General features: G+C 44.4%; 2 protein-coding genes across 4 annotated transcripts in view; one reads left to right on the top strand and one right to left on the bottom strand.

Moving 5' to 3' along the window:
• Positions 1-977, bottom strand: part of CLCN6 (chloride voltage-gated channel 6) — a 47,590-nt gene extending 46,613 nt beyond the window's left edge. The window contains exon 1 of the mRNA XM_081954619.1: positions 760-977. Within this exon, the coding sequence (XP_081810745.1) occupies positions 760-843 (84 nt within the window). The 5' untranslated portion in view covers positions 844-977. The remainder of the gene's footprint in view (positions 1-759) is intronic.
• Positions 978-7,418: 6,441 nt separating this feature from the next.
• The window catches only part of MTHFR (methylenetetrahydrofolate reductase), a 39,254-nt gene continuing 26,395 nt past the window's right edge, over positions 7,419-20,277 (top strand). The window contains exons 1-5 of one of the 3 annotated variants that reach the window (XM_081954635.1): positions 7,419-7,555; positions 13,197-13,367; positions 16,129-16,395; positions 17,471-17,709; positions 17,797-17,907. In XM_081954635.1, the coding sequence (XP_081810761.1) occupies positions 13,336-13,367; positions 16,129-16,395; positions 17,471-17,709; positions 17,797-17,907 (649 nt within the window). In that variant the 5' untranslated portion in view covers positions 7,419-7,555; positions 13,197-13,335. Of the gene's footprint in view, positions 7,556-13,196; positions 13,368-13,661; positions 13,921-16,128; positions 16,396-17,470; positions 17,710-17,796; positions 17,908-20,277 lie in introns of those variants that run through there. The other 2 variants (XM_081954634.1, XM_081954636.1) reach the window with 2 other exon arrangements.

The following is a 20,277-nucleotide window of genomic DNA, read 5'->3' as shown; positions in this document are numbered from 1 at the left end:
TTTTAAAAAAAGTTTCAAATGCTTTTTAAAAAACCTTTTAAATGTTTTTTAAAAAACCTTTTAAATGTTTTTTTAAAAACCTTTTAAATGTTTTTTAAAAAACCTTTTAAATGTTTTTTTAAAAAACCTTTTAAATGTTTTTTTAAAAAACCTTTTAAATGTTTTTTAAAAAACCTTTTAAATGTTTTTTAAAAAACCTTTCAAATGTTTTTTAAAAAACCTTTCAAATGTTTTAAAAACCTTTCAAATGCTTTTAAAAAAAATTTTAAATGTTTTTTAAAAACCTTTTAAATGTTTTTTAAAAACCTTTTAAATGTTTTTTAAAAAAACCTTTTAAATGTTTTTTTAAAAAACCTTTTAAATGTTTTTAAAAAAATCTTTTAAACTTTTTAAAAATCTTTAAACGTTTTAAATTTTTTCTTTTAAAATATTTTTAAATTTTTTCTTTTAAAATATTTTTAAATTTTTTCTTTTAAAATATTTTGAAAAAAAGAAAAATATCTCTTTTATCTTTTTGTATCTGCCCCACCTTTCAAACTCTTAGAAAATGGGCAGCCCAGTTAGACTGAACCTCTTGTTTGAACAATGAACTCTGTATGTGCTCAGAGGTGCCCTCTTCCCTTTGCCAGGAGGTAAACAGCAAATAAAGTACTACCAGGCCCAGCCTAATTTGCATATGAAAATGTAATACGCCCCCTCCCCCAAATCTGATGAAAAGGGGGGGCAACAAGAAAAGCCCCCCCCCAGCCCACCCCTCACCAGCTCTTCCGGAGTGCGGCTCTCTCTTTCCCCACAGCAGCAGCAACAGCACCCGCAACAGCCCTCCCGGCACCCCGCCGCCATCGTCGCCCCTCAAGGAGCCCACTCTGGTGGCCCCCCAAAAAGCAGCCCGCCCTCGCGCATGCGCCTCGTAAAAAGATTTAAACCCCCTCCCCAAGCCGGCGTAGAAAAGCGGAAGAAGGAGGGCGTTCCTTTAAGAAAGCTTTCCGCTCATTGGAAACGGCGACTTCGGGGCGGAAGTTGTTCGTTCGGCCATCTTGAGAGTGGGCCGTGAAACAGGAAGTGGAGCTGTAGAGATAGGAAGAGATGGGGAGGGGGGGAGTGAAGAGATGCACCCTTTTGTGTATAGGAGCCTTCCTCAAGAATGACCATAAGGAATTTTTTAAAAATATATTATTAGTCGCAGCATTTCTCACAGAGTCCACAGGAGTTAGGAGACCAATAAATTCAAATAAATAATAATAATATGACATAAAATAAATGGGGGTATATGCATAATTCTGTATTTCTCTGTATTTATTTATTTATTATGTTATATTATGTAGTGCATATTAGAGGTGGTGACCCTTTGAGAGCTGTATGCAATGAAATTTCATTTTAATGTATGCCTAGTGTACATTCAAAGTGAAAATAAAGTAATTATTCTATTCTATTCTATATTCCTTATTCTGTTCTATATTCCTTACTCTACTCTACTCTACTCTACTCTATTGTATTGTATTGTATTGTATTGTTATTATTCCAATATGTCCATATTGATATTTTTTCCCAAAGAATTGGGCTTGAGTTTATATATTATCCCAAAGCCAATATTGATTTTCCTGTGAGAAAATGTAGACCGATTTATGAGACACATCCCAACGTTAAAATTAAAAAAAACCTAACAAAGTGGACAAAATGCCAAAACACATATTATCACCCCTGGTTGAACATTGACAAATCAGTTGCAACAATATATTTTGTCCTTTTTCATTCACATTTTTTTGTTATTTTCTATTTTGTAAAGAAAGTTGTATTTCTATTTTTTCTAAATGACATTTTGTTGCATACAGCTCTTAAAGGGTCACCACCTCCAATATACGTTAATAAACATGACAAAATAAATAAATACAAAATTATGCATAGACCTACATGTATGACACAGAGAAACAACACAGTGTAGTTCGGATGTATACATATACATGGCGAGAAAAAAAAATCTTGTGTCTGGAAATATGTGTGGGTATATGAATAATTTTGTATTTATTTATTTTATCATGTTTATGTGGTATATTGGAGATAAGAGTTCCCTATGAGAGTTATATGCAATTAAATTTCATTGAATACAATGCAATACAATAGCAGAGTTGGAAGGGACCTTGGAGGTCTTCTAGTCCAACCCCCTGCCTAGGCAGGAAACCCTATACTGTTTCAGACAAATGGCTATCCAACATCTTCTTAAAGACTTCCAGTGTTGGGGCATTCACAATTTCTGGAGGCAAGCTGTTCCACTGATTCATTGTTCTAACAGTCAGGAAATTTCTCCTCAGTTCTAAGTTGCTTCTCTCCTTGATTAGTTTCCACCCATTGCTTCTTGTTCTACTCTCAGGTGTCTTGGAGAATAGTTTGACTCCCTCTTCTTTGTGGCAACCCCTGAGATATTGGAACACTGCTATCATGTCTCCTCTAGTCTTTCTTTTCATTCAACTAGACTGTTAGATTGGGTAATGGAAAGGCACACTCAGGCGAAAGGCAACAACAGCTCTTTATTGTAACGGAACAACTATGTACAATCCAGCGAAGGTTTAGTCTGACAGCAGCCCTTTTATAGGGAGCTGTCAGACCCTTTGACCAATCAGGTTGAATCTCTGTTCCCACCGGAACAGAGGATCTTGGTGGAAACCACTGTAACTGACTCTAGTATCTAACAAGAACCAGTTCCAGCTCCCTCCCCCACCCGTCTGCACATCATCAAGATGAAGAGCGAGAGGAGGAATTCTGGGAGTTGAAGTCCACCAGTCTTAAAGCTGTCAAGTTCGAACACCCCTGGTTTTTTTTCCCTAAAGGGTTAGGGGTGCAAGGGTCTTGTAACTTGACAGCTTTAAGACTTGCACACTTCAATGCCAGAGTTCCTGAGCCAACATGACTGGAGGAGGAATTCTGGGAGTTGAAGTCCACAAGTCTTAAAGCTGTCAAGTTTGAATACCCCTGGGATTTTTTTCCTAAAGGTTTAGGGGTGCAAGGGTCTTGTAACTTGACAGCTTGAAGACTTGCGTGCTTCAATGCCAGAGTTCCTGGGCCAACATGACTGGAGGAGGAATTCTGGGAGTTGAAGTCCACAAGTCTTAAAGCTGTCAAGTTCAAACACCCCTGGGATTTTTTTCCTAAAGGTTTAGGGGTGCAAGGGTCTTGTAACTTGACAGCTTTAAGACTTGCGTGCTTCAAATGCCAGAGTTCCTGAGCCAACATGACTGGAGGAGGAATTCTGGGAGTTGAAGTCCACCAGTCTTAAAGCTGTCAAGTTCGAACAGCCCTGGGATTTTTTTCCTAAAGGTTTAGGGGTGCAAGGGTCTTGTAACTTGACGTTTTGAAGACTTGCGTGCTTCAATACCAGAGTTCCTGGGCCAACATGACTGGAGGAGGAATTCTGGGAGTTGAAGTCCACAAGTCTTAAAGCTGTCAAGTTCAAACACCCCTGGGATTTTTTTCCTAAAGATTTAGGGGTGCAAGGGTCTTGTAACTTGACAGCTTTAAGACTTGCGTGCTTCAAATGCCAGAGTTCCTGAGCCAACATGACTGGAGGAGGAATTCTGGGAGTTGAAGTCCACCAGTCTTAAAGCTGTCAAGTTCGAACACCCCTGGGGTTTTTTTTCTAAAGGGTTAGGGGTGCAAGGGTCTTGTAACTTGACAGCTTTAAGACTTGCGTGCTTCAATGCCAGAGTTCCTGAGCCAACATGACTGGAGGAGAAATTCTGGGAGTTGAAGTCCACCAGTCTTAAAGCTGTCAAGTTCGAACACACCTGGGTTTTTTTTTTCTAAAGGGTTAGGGGTGCAAGGGTCTTGTAACTTGACAGCTTTAAGACTTGCGTCCTTCAATGCCAGAGTTCTTGAGCCAACATGACTGGAGGAGAAATTCTGGGAGTTGAAGTCCACAAGTCTTAAAGCTGTCAAGTTCGAACACCCCTGGGATTTTTTTTCTAAAGGGTTAGGGGTGCAAGGGTCTTGTAACTTGACAGCTTTAAGACTTGCGTGCTTCAATGCCAGAGTTCCTGAGCCAACATGACTGGAGGAGGAATTCTGGGAGATGAAGTCCTCAAGTCTTAAAACTGTCAAGTTTGAACACCCCTGGGATTTTTTTTCTAAAGGGTTAGGGGTGCAAGGGTCTTGTAACTTGACAGCTTTAAGACTTGCGTGCTTCAAATGCCAGAGTTTCTGAGCCAACATTTTGGTTGCTAAGCAAGTGCGCTGTTAAGTGAGTTTCACCACATTTTACAAGTTGGCTATGCCCACCCAGTCACATGGCTGGCAAGCCACTCCCACCCAGTCACATGGCCAGCAAGCCACTCCCACCTGGTCACATGGCTGGCAAGCCACTCCCACCCGGTCACATGGCCGGCGAGCCGCTCCCACAAAGCAGGCCACACCTACAGAAGAGATTCTAAAAAATTTTGAGACCCACCACTGGATCAGATGCTTCCAGATGTTGGGTGAAGAAGAAAAAGACTGAAAGTTCCTGGTTTTATGCCCTCTCTGGCCGTTGATCTTGATCTTGTATTCTGATGGGTTGTCAGACTCCCATAGGGCCATGCAGGGGCAACTCTGTAGGCTGTGCTTTGAGTCCAAGTTTGGTTGTCTTGATGGCTGATGTAATTTTCCCAGGTGCCATGTGGTGAGTTTCTGTGGAAGGTGAATCCTACCTTTGTTATGTAGAGTAGACTAGCTCAGCCTTTAATGGCTCATTGACAAAGGTGGAGGGGGCAGGAAGCTGCAGGGAGCTACTTTGTCTTTAAAAACATGTTTCTCCCTTTTCACATCCAGGGAAATATAATATTCTGCCTTCTTAATATGTCCCAGGATCTTTCAGTTTTCTAGCAGAGGGCTGGGTTTGAACTTCCTACACAAGATATTCTCCAAAGCACCTAAGGGCAGGACCTAGCTATCTGCAGGATCGCATCCTACCACACACGTCCCTGCGACCTATCCGCTCACACAGGGAGGGGCTCCTCCTGGTGCCGTCTGCTAGGCAATGCCAGCGGGCGACACCTAGGAGTAGATCCTTCTCTGTGATGGGCCCAACCCTCTGGAATGACCTCCCCCCAGACATTCGAACTACCACCGACCTCCGTTCCTTCCGGCAAAAGTTAAAGACTCACCTATTTCAATCAGCTGGCCTGGCACTTTCTTAGTTTCACCTCCCGGGGATTTATTCATTTTAATTGGGTTTGGGGTTTTAATAAGCTTTTAATGTACTATATTTATTATTCTATTACAGTCTTATAACCTCCTTCACCTACGTATTTAATTATTTAACTGTTTTGTGTATGTATTTTATAATGCATTTTAGTGACTGTACACCGCCCCGAGTCCTTTCCGGGAGAGGGGGCGGTCTATAAATGTGAATAATAAATAATAAATAAATAAATACAAAGCAATAGGTGGAAACGAATCAAGGAGAGAAGCAACTTAGAACTAAGGAGAAAGTTAGAACAATTAAACAGTAGAACAATTTGCCTCCAGAAGTTGTGAATGCTCCAACACTGGGAGTTTTTCAGATGCTGTATCACTATTTATCTGAAGTGGTGTAGAGTTTCCTGCCTAAGCAGGGGGTTGGACTAGAAGACCTCCATGGTCCCTTCCAACTCTTATTATTTTAGTTTAATGAAAATAAGGACTAGGGGTGATTGATAGCAGTGTTCTAATATCTAAGGGGCTGCTACAAGAAGAGGGGATCAACCCCATTGAAACATATCTCTCTCCACCAGTCTGGGTTACTAAGGAAAATAGGCTAAAGGTTTTCAGACAGGCAGGGCCTGTTTACACTTCCAGCCAGACTCCAGATGTCACAACCACTGAAGACTTTTATGGCACATTAAAGAGTGATAAACCTGCCTTATCCAGTTAATCAGTAACCTGAACTATTATTATGATGTTCTTGTGGTCTGAGGTTACATGATTTCAAGCCACAATCGTTTTATTTTTAGCTCTCTTGCCATTGTTTTATATGTAGGCTATAAAAAAAGATGTTGAGACTCTAGAAAAAGTGCAGAGAAGAGCAATCAAGAGGATTAGGGATCTGGAGACTAAAACATAGGATGAACGGTTGCAGGAACTGGCCCTGGCTAGTTTAGAGAACAGAAGGACCAGGGGAGACATGATAGCAGCCTTCCAATATGTGAGGGGGTTCCGTAGAGAGGAGGGGGTCAAGCTATTTTCCAAGGCACTGTGGGAAGTTAAAACCCACCCCTCTCCTAGAAAATGAAATATCCTGGGAAATATTGAAAAGGCAGAATATTATATTTCCCCGATTAAGAAATGGAGAGACGTGTTTTTTTACCCAGAAAACAGACTCACTCTTAGTAGCCCTCACCTTTGTCAATGGACCATTAAAAGGCCTGAGGCAGTCTATTCTACATAACAAAGATCTCCCCCTTCAGCTCCAGGGTGATGGGATTAAGGCATGATAGTATTAGCCCTTTACTCATCTCACCACAGGACACCTGGGAAGAAGCAATGCTCAACCAAACATGGACTCACAGCCTACAGGGTTGCCCTTGCATGGCCCCATGGGAGTCTGACAACCAACTTTCAGCATCTGGGTCTTTTTTTTTCTTCTTCACCCAACATCTGGAAACATATGGACGCCTTTTCTGTTCAGGAGTTCAAGCCTTGTGGTACTGTTCACCAATAATCCGTCTTTCCAAGCAGCCTCCATGTTTCCAGTGTCTTTTTCTTCCACTTGGAACTGAAACCAGAAGGACATTTCTTCCAACAGCACCTGAAGGCCAGACAAGGAATAATAGATGGAAACTGACCAAGGAGAGATTCCACCTAGAAATAAGGAGGGATTTTCGGACAGTGAGAACAAACAACCGATGGAACAGAAGTTGCTTTCGGAAATTGTGGGAGCTTCATCCCTGAAAGCTTTCAAGAAGAGACTGGAGTGCCATCTGTCAGGAATGGTGTAGGGTCTCCAGTTTGTGTGGGGTGTGGGGTTGGACTAGATGACCTACAAGATCCCTTCCAACTCTGTTCATCTGTAAACATGGAAGGGGGTCCTTTGCAAAGCGGAATTTGCTGCCTGCTGCCCAGAAAAATTGGTGGCTGAACTGAACAAAGAATAATTTATGCTGCAAAATTAAGGCAGATAAGGAATTAAAATGATTTGGATTAGATTCTGGGCTCCTTGCTTATCAAGCAAAGGAGGGGGAGGGGGAAAAAAACCCCAGATTTGTGGTTCACCACGCAACCACGTGCCAACAATAACAACAACGCATGATAGACGTCTGGTATTTAAAAAAAAAAAAAGGTAAAATGACGTCAGCCCTGCCATGTTGGAAGCGGGCACCGAGCCAGAAGGGGCGTGACTGCCGTCCCGAAAGGGGCGTGGCTCTGCCATTGTATTTAGACGCGGAGATTTAAACCAGGCGGCCACGAGGGATTGCTGAAGGATTGTTGCGCATGCGCTCTTGATCTCTCCCGCTTTCTCCTCCCCCTCCTTCTCTTAGGTGACGACGCCGGCGCGAGACGTCCGCAGGTGCGCGCGTGAGGCTGCGAGGGGAGGGTCGCCGCGAGGAAGGTGAGTGGGGGCGCGCGCGCATGCGGAGCATTCCATTTATCCCGACGGGGGGGGAGGCGAAGAAAGCCCTCTTCTGTGTAAGCGACTGGCAAGGGAAGAGTAGAAGAAACCATTAAGAAATGGAGGGGGGCGGGAGAAGCAAGCATTCCTTTCCTTTTATATAAATATATATATATATGGGTCTGGAGTGGGACGAGGAAAGGGTCCAAAAGCATTTTTTTCCAGCGGCCACAAAATAATGCATTTAAAAAATAATAATAATAAAGCCGAATCTCTTTCCCCCGCTGCGCATTCCCTATTATTATTGGGAATTAATATAATGTTGCATGCCTATAATTCAATGAAAATGGTCCCCTTTTGCAGGCGAGCGAATCAAAAGCTGGTGAGAAGCCTGCGATTTTTTCCCCCTTCTCCTTTGCAAAGTTTTGCAACCTCCAGCCCAGCGCTGGAGACCCTGGTGCAATTTCCCCTCCCTTCCCAGGAAGGGGAAAAAAACCCTAATAAGAATGGCAAAAAGATGATTTCCTTTTGCCCCACCCTAAAAGGAAACATTTCCTTGCCATAAATAAATAAAGCCTCCAGGTTTATAAATAGGCGACAAGATTTTTGCCCCCTTATATGGGTGGGCTGAAAAATGGAAGGCAGGGGACAGATGGGGGGAGACATCCAACTTTGAGGCTCTGACTTCCTTTCAGATGAACAGAGTTGGAAGGGACCTTGTAGGTCATCTAGTCCAACCCCCCCACTCAAGCAGGAGACCTTACACCATTTCTGACAAATGGCAGTCCGGTTTCTTCTTGAAAGCCTCCAACTTCCGAAGGCAACTTCTGTTGCATGGGTTGATTGTTCTCACTGTCAGAAAATTCTTCCTTATTTCTAGGTTGAATCTCTCCTTGGTCAGTTTCCATCCATTATTCCTTGTCTGGCCTTCAGGTGCCTTGGAGAATAGCTTGACCCCCCTCCTTTCTGTGGCAGCCCCTCAAAGGCTGCTATCCTGTCTCCCCTGGTCCTTCTCTTCACTAGACTAGCCAGACCCAGTTCCTGCAACCGTTCATTGTCTGTTTTAGCCTCCACTCCCCTAATCATCTTGGTTGCTCTTCTCTGCACTCTTTCTATCTAGAGTCTCCGTGTCTTTTTATAGTGTGGTGACCAAAACTGGACGCAGGATTCTAGGTGTGGTCTTACTAGGGCTTTATAGAGTGGTATTAGTACCTCTTTTGATCTTGATTGTCTCCCTCTGTTAATGCAATTTAGGATTGCATTGGTTTTTTTTTGGCTGCCATACAAAATGCCATCCTCGGTGGACTGCAAGTTCCATCCCCGCTAACTACAAGTCCCATCCTCGCTACCCAAATATCTTACCAGGCCAGATTAATGTCAGTTGTGTAATCTTAACAGGGGCGAACAGTGCGGTGTAGTGGTTAAATACGTTTGGACTAGTCGTCCCTTATGCAGGGAAAAACGCCTTGGGGGGTGTGGGCAGGGGTTTTTGGACCAGCCCCCAAACCATCAAAATTAAGAATTGACCCCAAGTTTCCAAAGGGGGGAGGGGAAGGGAGGAGATCCTGGGTCAAACATTTATTTTTGTCCTGCAATTTTGCCATCGGCTAAAGTAATCCAGGTATTCCTCAATTTACAACAGTTCATTTAGTGCCCGTTCAAAATTGCTGCAAAAAAGCGAGGCTCCCTTAACAACCTTGTTACTTAACCCCTGTGGGGATTCACTTAACAACTGTCAAATGTTGTTCCAATATTGTAAAAGTGTTCCAATATCTCAGGGATTGCCCCAAAGAAGAGGGAGTCAAACTATTCTCCAAAGCACCTGAGGGTAGAACAAGAAGCAATGGGTGGAAACTAATCAAGGAGAGAAGCAACTTAGAACTGAGGAGAAATTTCCTGACAGTTAAAACAATGAATCAGTGGAACAGAAGTTGCCTCCAGAAGTTGTGAATGCCCCAACACTGGAAGTCTTTAAGAAGATGTTGGATAGCCATTTGTCTGAAACAGTATAGGGTTAACTTCCTAGGCAGGGGGTTGAACTAGAAGACCTCCAAGGTCCCTTCCAACTCTACTATTGTATTGTATTATTGTAAAATGGGGTAAAACTCACTTAACAAATGTCTTGTTTAACAACATAAATTTTGGGCCCCCAGTTGCGGTCGTAAGTCGAGGGTTGCCTGTGCAAGACTTTATGGGTGAATCCTGGCCAAAGGTTTATTGCCTTGAATTGTTTTTTTTTAATTTTAATGATATGAGGTTGCCTTTGAGCTTTGGATCCGTGAGCCGCCCTGAGTCACTTCATCTTCAATATAAACTTGGAATAAATGAACAGAATTAAAACAGAGTTGGAAGGGACCCTGGAGGTCATCTAGTCCAACCCCTCCCACGCAGGAGACCCAAATAAAAGAGAAGAGATTGGAACGCAACTTGGGGGAACTTGCCTTTCACGTTGCAAGATTTTATTATTTTGTGGCTCGGTTTCCAGATTTTTTTCCCAGGGGGTGGGAGGATGAAGCTGTGGGAAGGCCCCACCCTCAAGAATGAAATATTTTAAAACAAGGCAGAATATTCCTGGGGCAAAACTCACTTAACAAACATCTCACTTAAAACATAAATGTTGGGCTCAGTTGTGTTTGTAAGTTGAGAACCATCTCTATAAGGTAAAGGCAAAGGTTCCCCTTGCACATTTGTGCTAGTTGTTCCTGACTCTAGGGGGCAGCGCTCATCTTTATTTCTAAGCCAAAGAGCCAGCGCTGTCTAAAGACATTTCCGTGGTCATGTGGCCAGCATGATTAAATGCCAAAGGCGTATGGAACACTGTTAGCTTCCCACCAAAGGTGGTCCCTATTTTTCTACTTGCATTTTTACATGCTTTTGAACTGCTAGGTTGGCAGAAGCTGGGACAAGTCACGAGAGCTCACTCCATTACGCGGCGCTAGGGATTCGAACCGCCGAACTGCCGACCTTTTTGATTGATAAGCTCAGCATCTTAGCCACTGAGCCACCCTGTCCCTCTCCGTAGAAGGACTCTAATAATCTTTTATCAATGAATAATAAGAATGTAATAATGTTATTGTTATTATGATATACTTTATTCATTAAACATGGAATTCGGTCAATCTGAACATTGAAAGATATGTCACAAGTACCATTGACTGGTGCTAATGGTTGATACGGATTGCTGCCAGTGTCTTATGTATCAACCAAATACCTTCTTAAAATATATGATGTTCCTAGTAGCGCATTTTTTTGCAGTTCCGCTGATGTTGTTTTTGTTATTCTATGCTTCATTCATTAAACATGAAAAGTCAACTGAACATTCAAAAATGTATCACAAATACCATTGACTGGTGCTAATAGTTGATACGGGTTGCTGCCAGTGTCCTAGGTGGTATTATTATTGTTGTTGTTGTTGTTGTTGTTGTTGTACGATTGTATCACTGCGGCCAGTTGTTTCGCCGGATTTGGCATTAATTACTAGTCGGGCCCCACCCAGGGGCCTAGGACGTCATAACGTATTTTCGTAATATACGTGCAGATCCAAGCAGTGCAGCTTTTTGCATTTCACTGATGGTGATTTTGTCAAGTTTTAACTGTTTTAAATGTAATTCCAGTGCTTTTGGAGTAGCACCCAGTGTGCCGATTACCACTGGAATTACCACTGCTGGTTTGTGCCATAATAGTTGGATTTCAATTTTTAAGTCCTGGTATTTCGCGATTTTTTCATGTTCCTTCTCCTCGACCCTGCTATCACCTGGTATTGCGATGTCTATGATTGTAACCTTATTTTTCTCAACCAGTGTGATGTCTGGTGTGTTATGCACCAGTGTTTTGTCCGTTTGTATACGAAAATCCCATAGGATCTTGACCATCTGATTTTCGGTGACTTTTTCAGGCTTATGTTCCCACCAGTTTGTTGTTGTTTTAATATTATAATTTTGGCACAAATTCCAGTGGATCATTTGTGCTACTGAATTGTGCCGCAATTTATAATCAGTCTGCGTGATTTTTTTACAGCAGCTGAGTATGTGGTCAACAGTTTCATCAACTTTGCAGAGTCTGCATTTGGCATCATCAGAGGATTTTTCGATTTTGGCCTTAATGGAATTTGTTCAGATAGCTTGTTCTTGCGCAGCCAGGATTAGTGACCCTGTTTCTTTCTTTAATGTACTTGTTGTTAACCATAACCAAGTTTTTTCACTGTCCACTTTATCTTTTATTAATGCTTTGTTCTGCCAACTCTCCATTCTTGATTTTATCACATCTTTTCTGTATTCTTGTTTCGTCTGTTGGGCTGTTGGAAGAAATGTCCTTCTGGGTTCGGCTCCAAGTGGGGAAAAAGACACTGGAGACATGAGGCTGCTTGGAAAGATGGTTTTAATGGTGGACAGGACCACATGGCTTGAGTCCTGAATAGAAAAGGTGATCACATGCTTCAATGTTGGTGGAGAAGAAGAGAAGGGAAGAAAAGAGAAGAGCAGAGAGATGAAGAAGGGCTTGCAGGGCTTTTTATAATCTGTTCTGTCCCACCTATCTGTTTCCTGTTCCTGTGTAAGAAATGTATTCTGATTGGTTGCCAGACTCCCATGGGCCCGTGCAAGGGCAACCCTCTAGGCTGAGTTTGAATCCAGGTTTGATTCAGTTCAGATGCCATGTGGTCAGTTGAGTAAAGGCTTATATTATCATGCCTTCATTCCCATCCCCCTGGAGCTGAAGGGGAGAACTCTTTATTATGTAAAGTGGACTAGCTTGGCCTTCTTAATGGCCCATTGATAAAGTGGGGATGGGCAGGAAGCTGCAGGAATTTACTTTGTGTTTAAAATGTGTTTCTCCCTTTTTCACATCCAGGAAAATATAATATTCTGCCTTATCAATATTTCCTAGGATATTTCATTTTTCTGGGAGAGGGCTGGGTGATAACTTCCTACAGGGCCTTCAGTAGATTTTTGTTCTTTATTTCGATTAATAGATGTTCTTGACTTTCTTTTAAATAATCAGCCAGTGCATGTTTTTCTTCTTCAACTATTTGCTTCACTTGTAATAATCCTCTGCCACCTGATTTTCAGGGCAGGTATAATCTACCAGTGTCACCATGTGGATGTAAACTGTAGCGCATTGTCCTTAGTTTCCTGGTTTTTCGGTCCAAAATGTCCAAATCAGCTTGTGTCCAGTTCATCATTATCATTATTATTATTATTATTACTACTACTACTACTACTACTACTACTACTACTACTACTACTACTACTATTATTATTATTATTATTATTATTATTATTATTATTATTATTATTATTATTATTATTACACAATTGTATCACAGCGGCCAGTTGTTTCGCCGGATTTGGCATTGATTACTATTCGGGCCCCACCCAGGGGCCTAGGATGTCGTAACGTATTTTCGTAATATACATGCAGATCCAAGCAGTGCAGCTTTTTGCATTTGACTGATGGTGATTTTGTCAAGTTTTAACTGTTTTAAATGTAATTCCAGTGCTTTTGGAATAGCTCCCAGTGTGCCAATTACCACTGGAATTACCACTGCTGGTTTGTGCCGTTGTTGTTGTTATTATTGTTGTTGTTGTTATTATTATTATTATTATTGTTATTATTATTATTATTATTATTATTATTATTACAGTAAAGGCCAGGAAAAATACGTCCCCTCTATCATGCCTGCTGTGGAAGAGGAATTTAAGGAAATTTGAACCCACACAAACTTCCAGCTTTTTTTTTTCCCCCCTTTGGATTTGTGGGAGACAAAACTTTGGATTTGTCCGATGGAGCTGGCTGAAAAAACGCCCGTTGCAAGGTGGGTACCGTCCTTTTATTTTATTTTATCTTATTTATTTTTTTAAATGCATGCTTGGGGAAGCATGCTTTCCTGCTGTTTCTTTATCTGAGAGATAATCTCGCCCTCAAGACAAGCTTCCCAAAGCCGCTTTCCTTTCTCAGCCAACAAGGGGTGTGGGGATGGGGGGGTGGGCTTTCTCTGGGAAACCCAGCTCCCCATTGGAGGAGACGCCAGGCGCCGCCCGATTGGCAACGGGGGGGGGGGGGGGGAGAACAACACGTTTAGATAAGGGGCTGCCTACAGGTTGCTTCCTTTGCATATTGTGAGACAAGGTGTGACTCTCTTCTTCGGGCAATTGGCCGCTTGCCTTTCTCCAGACTTTTGGGGAAGATCCGATCCAGCAGCATGGGCTGGGTCCAATCCACCCAGTAAATGCTAGGGTGAACATGGCCTGTGAGCCCCCCCACCCCAAAGAAATTAGCAAACTGGAAGGGCTGAATCGGTCCACCAAACTGGAGGGAAACCCCAGACCCCGGTGGAAAATTACCCAGAGGGACAACACCAACACCAGGTGAGTGAATGAACGCTCAGGAAGAGTCTCTTTGCATCCCTTTTCCCTTGACTTCCTCCTCTGATGGGGGACCCTGAAAAATAGCCGTAGCGCCCCTTTCCCCGCTGGAAGAAACGGGCATAATTTTGCAAGGCGGGTTAAGGGTTGAGTAAATGCAGCGTGGCTGAAAACGTAAATGCATCGTGGCTGAAATTCCTTACTCGATTTTGGCTGCTCCTTCCTGCCATTTTTTTATTTTATTTTTTTAGCCTGTATACATTTACAAGTACACCTTCTCATATTTTATGGTCGTACCTCAAGGACGACCTGCATGAGGTTAGCAACACGGCTGTTAAGTGAGTCTGTCTTCCCCAGGGACTTTGCTTGTTAGGAGATCCGCCAAAGGGGATCACATTTTAACACTTTAAAACATTCCCTTTCCCATGTAAAAAAATTAAAATATACGATCGGGATTGCTTTGCTTACCATCCCATAGGCCTCTTTTGTTTTTGCCGCCACTTTTTCCTTTCCCTTCCTTTTCTCCCTCCTTCCCTTCTCTACTTTCTTCTTTCCTCCTCTCCTTTCCCTTTCCTTCTTCCCTTTCCCTACTTCTCTCTACCTCTTCCCCTTGATTCCTTCTCTCCTCCTCTTCCTATCCCTCCCAATCATCCTCTCCTTTCCTCTCTTCTCCTCTTCCTCTCTTCCTTTCCTCTTCTATCGTCGTGGTTGCCTATTCCCCTCTTCCGTCTGGTGTATTTTCGGGATGGCATTCCAGCTTCGGACTTTATATTTGCAAATTTCACATTCCCTATTTCCAATCTGTTTTTTTTACCTGTGTCTCATTCTTTGCGCATATGTATTAGTACTTTACTATTTTTCCGGTTCCCCCTAGTCTTCCCCCTTTTTTCATTTAATAGTGTAGGTTTCTGGGTTTCTCTTTTCTCTCTCTCGCTTTCTTTTCTATCTTATTCATATTCTCTCTCTAAACCAATCATAAAAAACAGGGACGAGAGAAGGGGGAAGGATCCCAAACAGAAGAGGCTTCCTGCAGGAAGCCTTTTCTGTTTGGGATCCTTCCCCATTCTCTCTTCCTTATTTTTACTTTTGTTCGGCTGGTTGACTGGGGATTTGATCCCATCAGTGGCAATGTGGATTTGAGCTGATTATAATCAGCAAGCGCTGATCCTTGCAGAATCACCCAGCGCTCTTGAGCTGCAAAATTAGGACTGCCTCCCCCCCCCCCCCCATGCCTTCCTTCACAGGGTCAGGGAGAAGTTGGGCCGCAAATCGCTTTTTAAAAAAAGATTTCCAGTGGGTTTCCTAGAGTAAGAACATTGTCACTGGCTCTCGCAAACCACTAGCTAAGAAAATCCCGCTTGGATTAAAGCTGGGAGATGTTATTAAGGCACCTTAAACTTGGGTATGAGATAGGCAGCATATAAATTTTAATACAGAAGGAATTCTAAGATTAGATTAAATTCGGATTAAATGCAGATAGAAACATTCGTTTAGTGACCGGTCCAAGTTAACAAGAACCCTGGAAAAAAAGACTGTTTTTCACACCATTGTTGTGGTCGGAATTCAGATCGGAATTCAGACGCTTGGCATTCGACTCGTAGTTATGACGGCCACAGTGTCCCGGGGTCCTGGGATCCCCTTTGGCGATCTCCTAACAAGCAAAGTCAGTGGGAAAGACAGATTCACTTAACAACCGCGTTGCTAAGTGTGATATTTCTTAAGTGAATTCTGCCCCATTTTACGACCTTCCTTGCCGCAGTCCTTAAGTGAATCATGCCGTGGATAATTTTAGTAACCAGGTTGTTAAGTGAATCAGGCTTTCCGGTGGACTTTGCTTGGCCGAAGGTCTCAAAAGGAGATCACGGGACCTCCGGGGACACTGCGACCGTTATAAATTCGAGCCAGTCGGTCATAAATACGGTCGTAAGTGTGGAAAATGGTCATGTAACTTTTTTCCAGCGCCATTGTAACTCAATTAACCGTTGAATGTCAGGACTACCTGTAAGTGTAGTGATTCACTTAACAACTGTGGCAGGAAAGGTCGCAAAATGAAGAAAAACTCACTTAACAATGGTTTTGCTTAGCGACAGAAATGTTGGGGCTCAATTGTGGTCGCAAGTCGAGGACCATCCTGTAAGGGAAATAGTTTTCCACTCTGAAGGCAAGCCAAGCATGACTGCTAGCTCATCTGGAGCCTCCTTGTTTCTCCAGGGCCTTCACCATGGTCAACGAGTCCCACGGTGAGTTTCCTCCGGTGAGCAACGGCCTCGGCGGCTCCCGATCTGATGGCGGCAACAGCAGCAGCAGCGGGGAGAGCTCCCAAAACAGCTCCCGGTGCTCCACTCCCATCCTGGACATGGAGCGTCACGAACGCCTGCGGGAAAAAATGCGCCGGCGTCAGGAATCCGGGGACAAGTGGTTTTCCCTGGAGTTCTTCCCTCCCCGGACAGCCAACGGAGCCGTGAATCTCATCTCCAGGTGACGAAGCAGCTCGCGGAGGCTCAAAGTTGATTATTAAGAGCCGCGGTGGCGCAGTGGTTAGAAGGCGGTACTGCAGGCTACTTCTGCTGACTGCCGGCTGACCGGCAATGAGAATCTCACCAGGTTCAAGGTTGACTCAGCCTTCCGCCCTTCCGAGGTGGGTAAAATGAGGACCCAGATTGTTGGGGACAAACCACTTAGAGAGGGCTTTAAAAGCACGGTGAAGCAGCGGTATAAGTACTATAGCTTCCTTCCTTCCTGGATGACGGAGAATCTCCATAGACCTTTGAGTAAGGCATTTGATAAAGTAGACCATAACCTGTTGTGGCCCAGCAGCGGCCGGCTGAGCTGTTGGTGGACTCTGACAGCTTAGACCATTATGGGACTGCTCTGGAGGATGAAGAAGACTCTGGAGGGTGTTTGGAGTCAGAGCAGGAACTAGAGAGGCCTGTTGGCCACCAGGTGGCATCTGAGTCAGGGAGCAGCGAGGAGGAACGGAGGGAGGTTGTCCCTGATGTGCGTATGCGTAGAATTGATAAGAGAAAGGGACACCTGTGGAGAAGACGTCATAGAAGGAAGTAAGGACAGCTGATTACGTGTGTGGCCCCTCCCAAAGACTTTATAGGTGGAGCGATGGGATGGGAATCTTTGCAGGAAACAACAGTCCATTATACGAGCCGTTGAGAAAGCATTCTGTAAATTTTATCTTGGGGTCTTGAAGATAACTTTCTAGGCTCCTAGCCAAGGGGTGGCTTTATCTTTGTAATTAGTCGTGGCAGACAGACAAGCCTGTGTCTGCATATTCATTGGAATCACGGGACAGAACAATAACCTATTACTAGATAAAGTAGAAACAATTAATTAGTGGAACAACTTGCCTCCAGAAGTTGTGAATGCTCCAACAATGGGTGTTTTTAAGAAGATGTTGGATAACCATTTGTCTGAAATCTTATAGGGTTTCCTGTCTGGGCAGGGGGTTGGACTAGAAGACCTCCAAGGTCCCTTCCAACTCTGTTACTCTATTCTAGACGTCTACCAGCTGAAGATGTCCAATTTCTTTCGTTCCTCGCAGGTTCGACCGCATGGGGGCAGGCGGCCCCCTTTTCATCGACGTCACTTGGCATCCGGCTGGCGATCCGGGCTCGGATAAGGAGACCTCGTCCATGATGATGGCGACCACGGCCCTCAACTACTGCGGGCTAGAGACCATTCTCCACATGACCTGTTGCAATCAGAGCAGGGAAACCATCACTGCCCACTTGCAGAAGGCCAAACGTTTGGGGCTGAAGAATATTATGGCGCTACGAGGAGGTGAGGGACGGCTACGAGGCGGTCTTTCCTTCCACGGGAAGGAAGAGCCGTGTTTTCTGAAGAATGTGGGCTCTTCTCCTCCCGCAGATCCTGTTGGGGAACAATGGGAAGAAGAACTGGAGGGCTTCAACCATGCCGTGGACCTGGTGAAGCACATCCGTCAGGAGTTTGATGATTATTTTGACATCTGCGTGGCAGGTATGTATGGATGAGTTTCATTCAAAAGTCTCCTGATCTTCTCAAGAGTCCGTCCATCTTTTCTAACCAACGACGGGGTTTCTTCAGGTCACCTTGGACTCCTGGCAATGGCCTGGCCCGGTCCTCTGCTATTTTGGGGGGCAAAGTTTTCATAGCTTGTTGGCCAGGGTCTTCTTGGGTTTGAGGGAGGGGAAACACACCCAGCTGGCTTTGTTGTTTCGACCTAGGCTTCCCAAAAGCACATAGCCGACTTGTCGTTCCGATAAAACGCCTTTTATTGAGTTTAAAGGGAATTCCTCTCCAGCAAAGTCCCGACCAACAGTCTTTCAAGAGATTTCACAACTGCAGACCTTTTACCAGGCTTGGAGAGCTGCCAAGAATGATATCTTCTAAACACCACGCTGTAGCAGCAATTACTCGGCAAGAAGTCAGGAACAGATCTTCCCCCTAATGAATTGAACTCATTGTCTCCTGCAAACTCCACTCCCCTTTCGCTCCTCTTTATCCCCTATGGGAGGGGCCATTCACCGTCCACCTGTGGCTTTCCTCTCCAGTCGACCCCTGCTCTTTAGCTGCTCCCTTCGTCTGGCAACTGCGCATGCGCACCCTGGGAACAGGTTCCAGCTGTTCTTCTGCCCCACTGATCTCTGACTCCGAAGGCAGCTGATAACTGTCGGATGGCCCTGGCCCTCTCTCTGCCTCCGAAACAGAGCCCACATCAGAGCCTTCCCCAGACTCCAGGACTGGCCCATGTTCCTCCCCAACCTCCTCACTGTTTGAGTCTCCCACCAGCTCTACTGGTGGGCCACAACAGCAATGGTCTGGCCCAGTCCTCTGCCGTTTTGGGGGGCAAAGTTCACATAACTTGTTGGCCATGGTCTGAGGAAGAGAATAACAACCAGCTGGCTTTGTGTAATTCAGGTTTCTCCACTTCTCAAGCTTCACTTCTCCCGTGCTGCTTTTATGTCCATTAAGTGAAATTTATCTTTTGTTACCGTTCCGGTGATACACACCGAGTCTCCATCTGTGTCCTGGTATGTTAGGACTCTCTAAGTCGGGTGTTGGCAACATGCGGCTCCGGATCTTTCGTCCCTCTGCTGTGGCTCCCTGTTGGCTGAGCCCACCATTGGCTGGCCCCGCTTCTCGCCCTCTCCTTCCAAGCACTCCTTGCCTGGCCTTAGAGATGGTCTCGTCCTTTCTCGCCTGGACTACTGCAATGCTCTCTACATGGGGCTGCCCTTGAAGAGCACCCGGAGGCTTCAGCTGGTCCAGAATGCGGCCGCGCGGGTTGTCATGGGGGTACCTAGGTGCTCCCATGTTACACCCCTTTTAGGCGGCCTGCACTGGTTGCCGGTTGTTTTCCGGGTGCGATTCAAGGTATTAATTATGACCTTTAAAGCGCTCCATGGCTTAGGCCCAGAGTACCTGCGAGACCACCTACTGCCACCAGTAGCCTCCCACCGTCCAGTACGATCCCACAGAGTTGGCCTCCTCAGGGTGCCGTCGGCCAGACAGTGTCGGCTGGTGACCCCCAGGGGGAGAGCCTTCTCTGTGGGAGCGCCTTCCCTCTGGAATGAGCTGCCCCCGGAGCTTCGCATAATCCCTGACCTCCGGTCCTTCCGATGCGCCCTAAAAAGTTGGATTTTCCAGCAAGCCGGCCTGGCCTGTTAATTTTAACTCATTTTTAAATGTATTGTTCTATGAATTCGATTTTTTTATATATATATATATATTTAATTTCTTTTTAACTTTTCGGGATGTGTGTTTTTTAATGTTGCACGCCGCCCTGAGTCCTTTGGGAGAAGGGCGGCATATAAATCCAATAAAAAACAAAACAAAATAGAGACAGAGAGATGAGAGACAGACAGAGAGAGGGAGGGAGGGAGGGAGAAAAAAAAAAGAGAGAGAGATATCCGTTTCCAGGAGCCACAAAACCTAGGTAGGCGTGGTTGGAGGGGGGTGTTATGTGACTGGGTGGGAGTGAGTGATATCGAGTTGGCCACACCCACAAAGTTTTTGTGGCTCTGGGTGTTTTTTTTAATTTTAATTTAATTTTATTGAATTTATAGACCGCCCCCTCTCCCCAAAGGGACTCGGGGCGGTGTACAGACCACAAATAAAACAATATACAAAACTTAAATATTTATAAATGCCCATTAAAACAAATTAAATGATAGGCTGTACAGTATAGTTAAAAATTAAAACAACCTAAAAAATCTATCCCTAAAAATTTAAAATACAGGCTAGAGGGACACAAAAACTACAGTTAGGCCTGGCCAGCTAAGTTGAACAGGTGGGTCTTAAGTTTCTTATGGAAGGAGCGGAGATCGGTCGTTATTCTAATGTCGGGGGGGAGGTCATTCCAGAGGG

The sequence above is a fragment of the Natrix helvetica genome, assembly GCF_964273705.1.
Source record: "Natrix helvetica genome assembly, chromosome: 5".
Classification (NCBI taxonomy): Eukaryota; Metazoa; Chordata; class Lepidosauria; order Squamata; family Natricidae; genus Natrix; species Natrix helvetica.
This window is presented reverse-complemented; position numbering and strand designations above follow the sequence as displayed.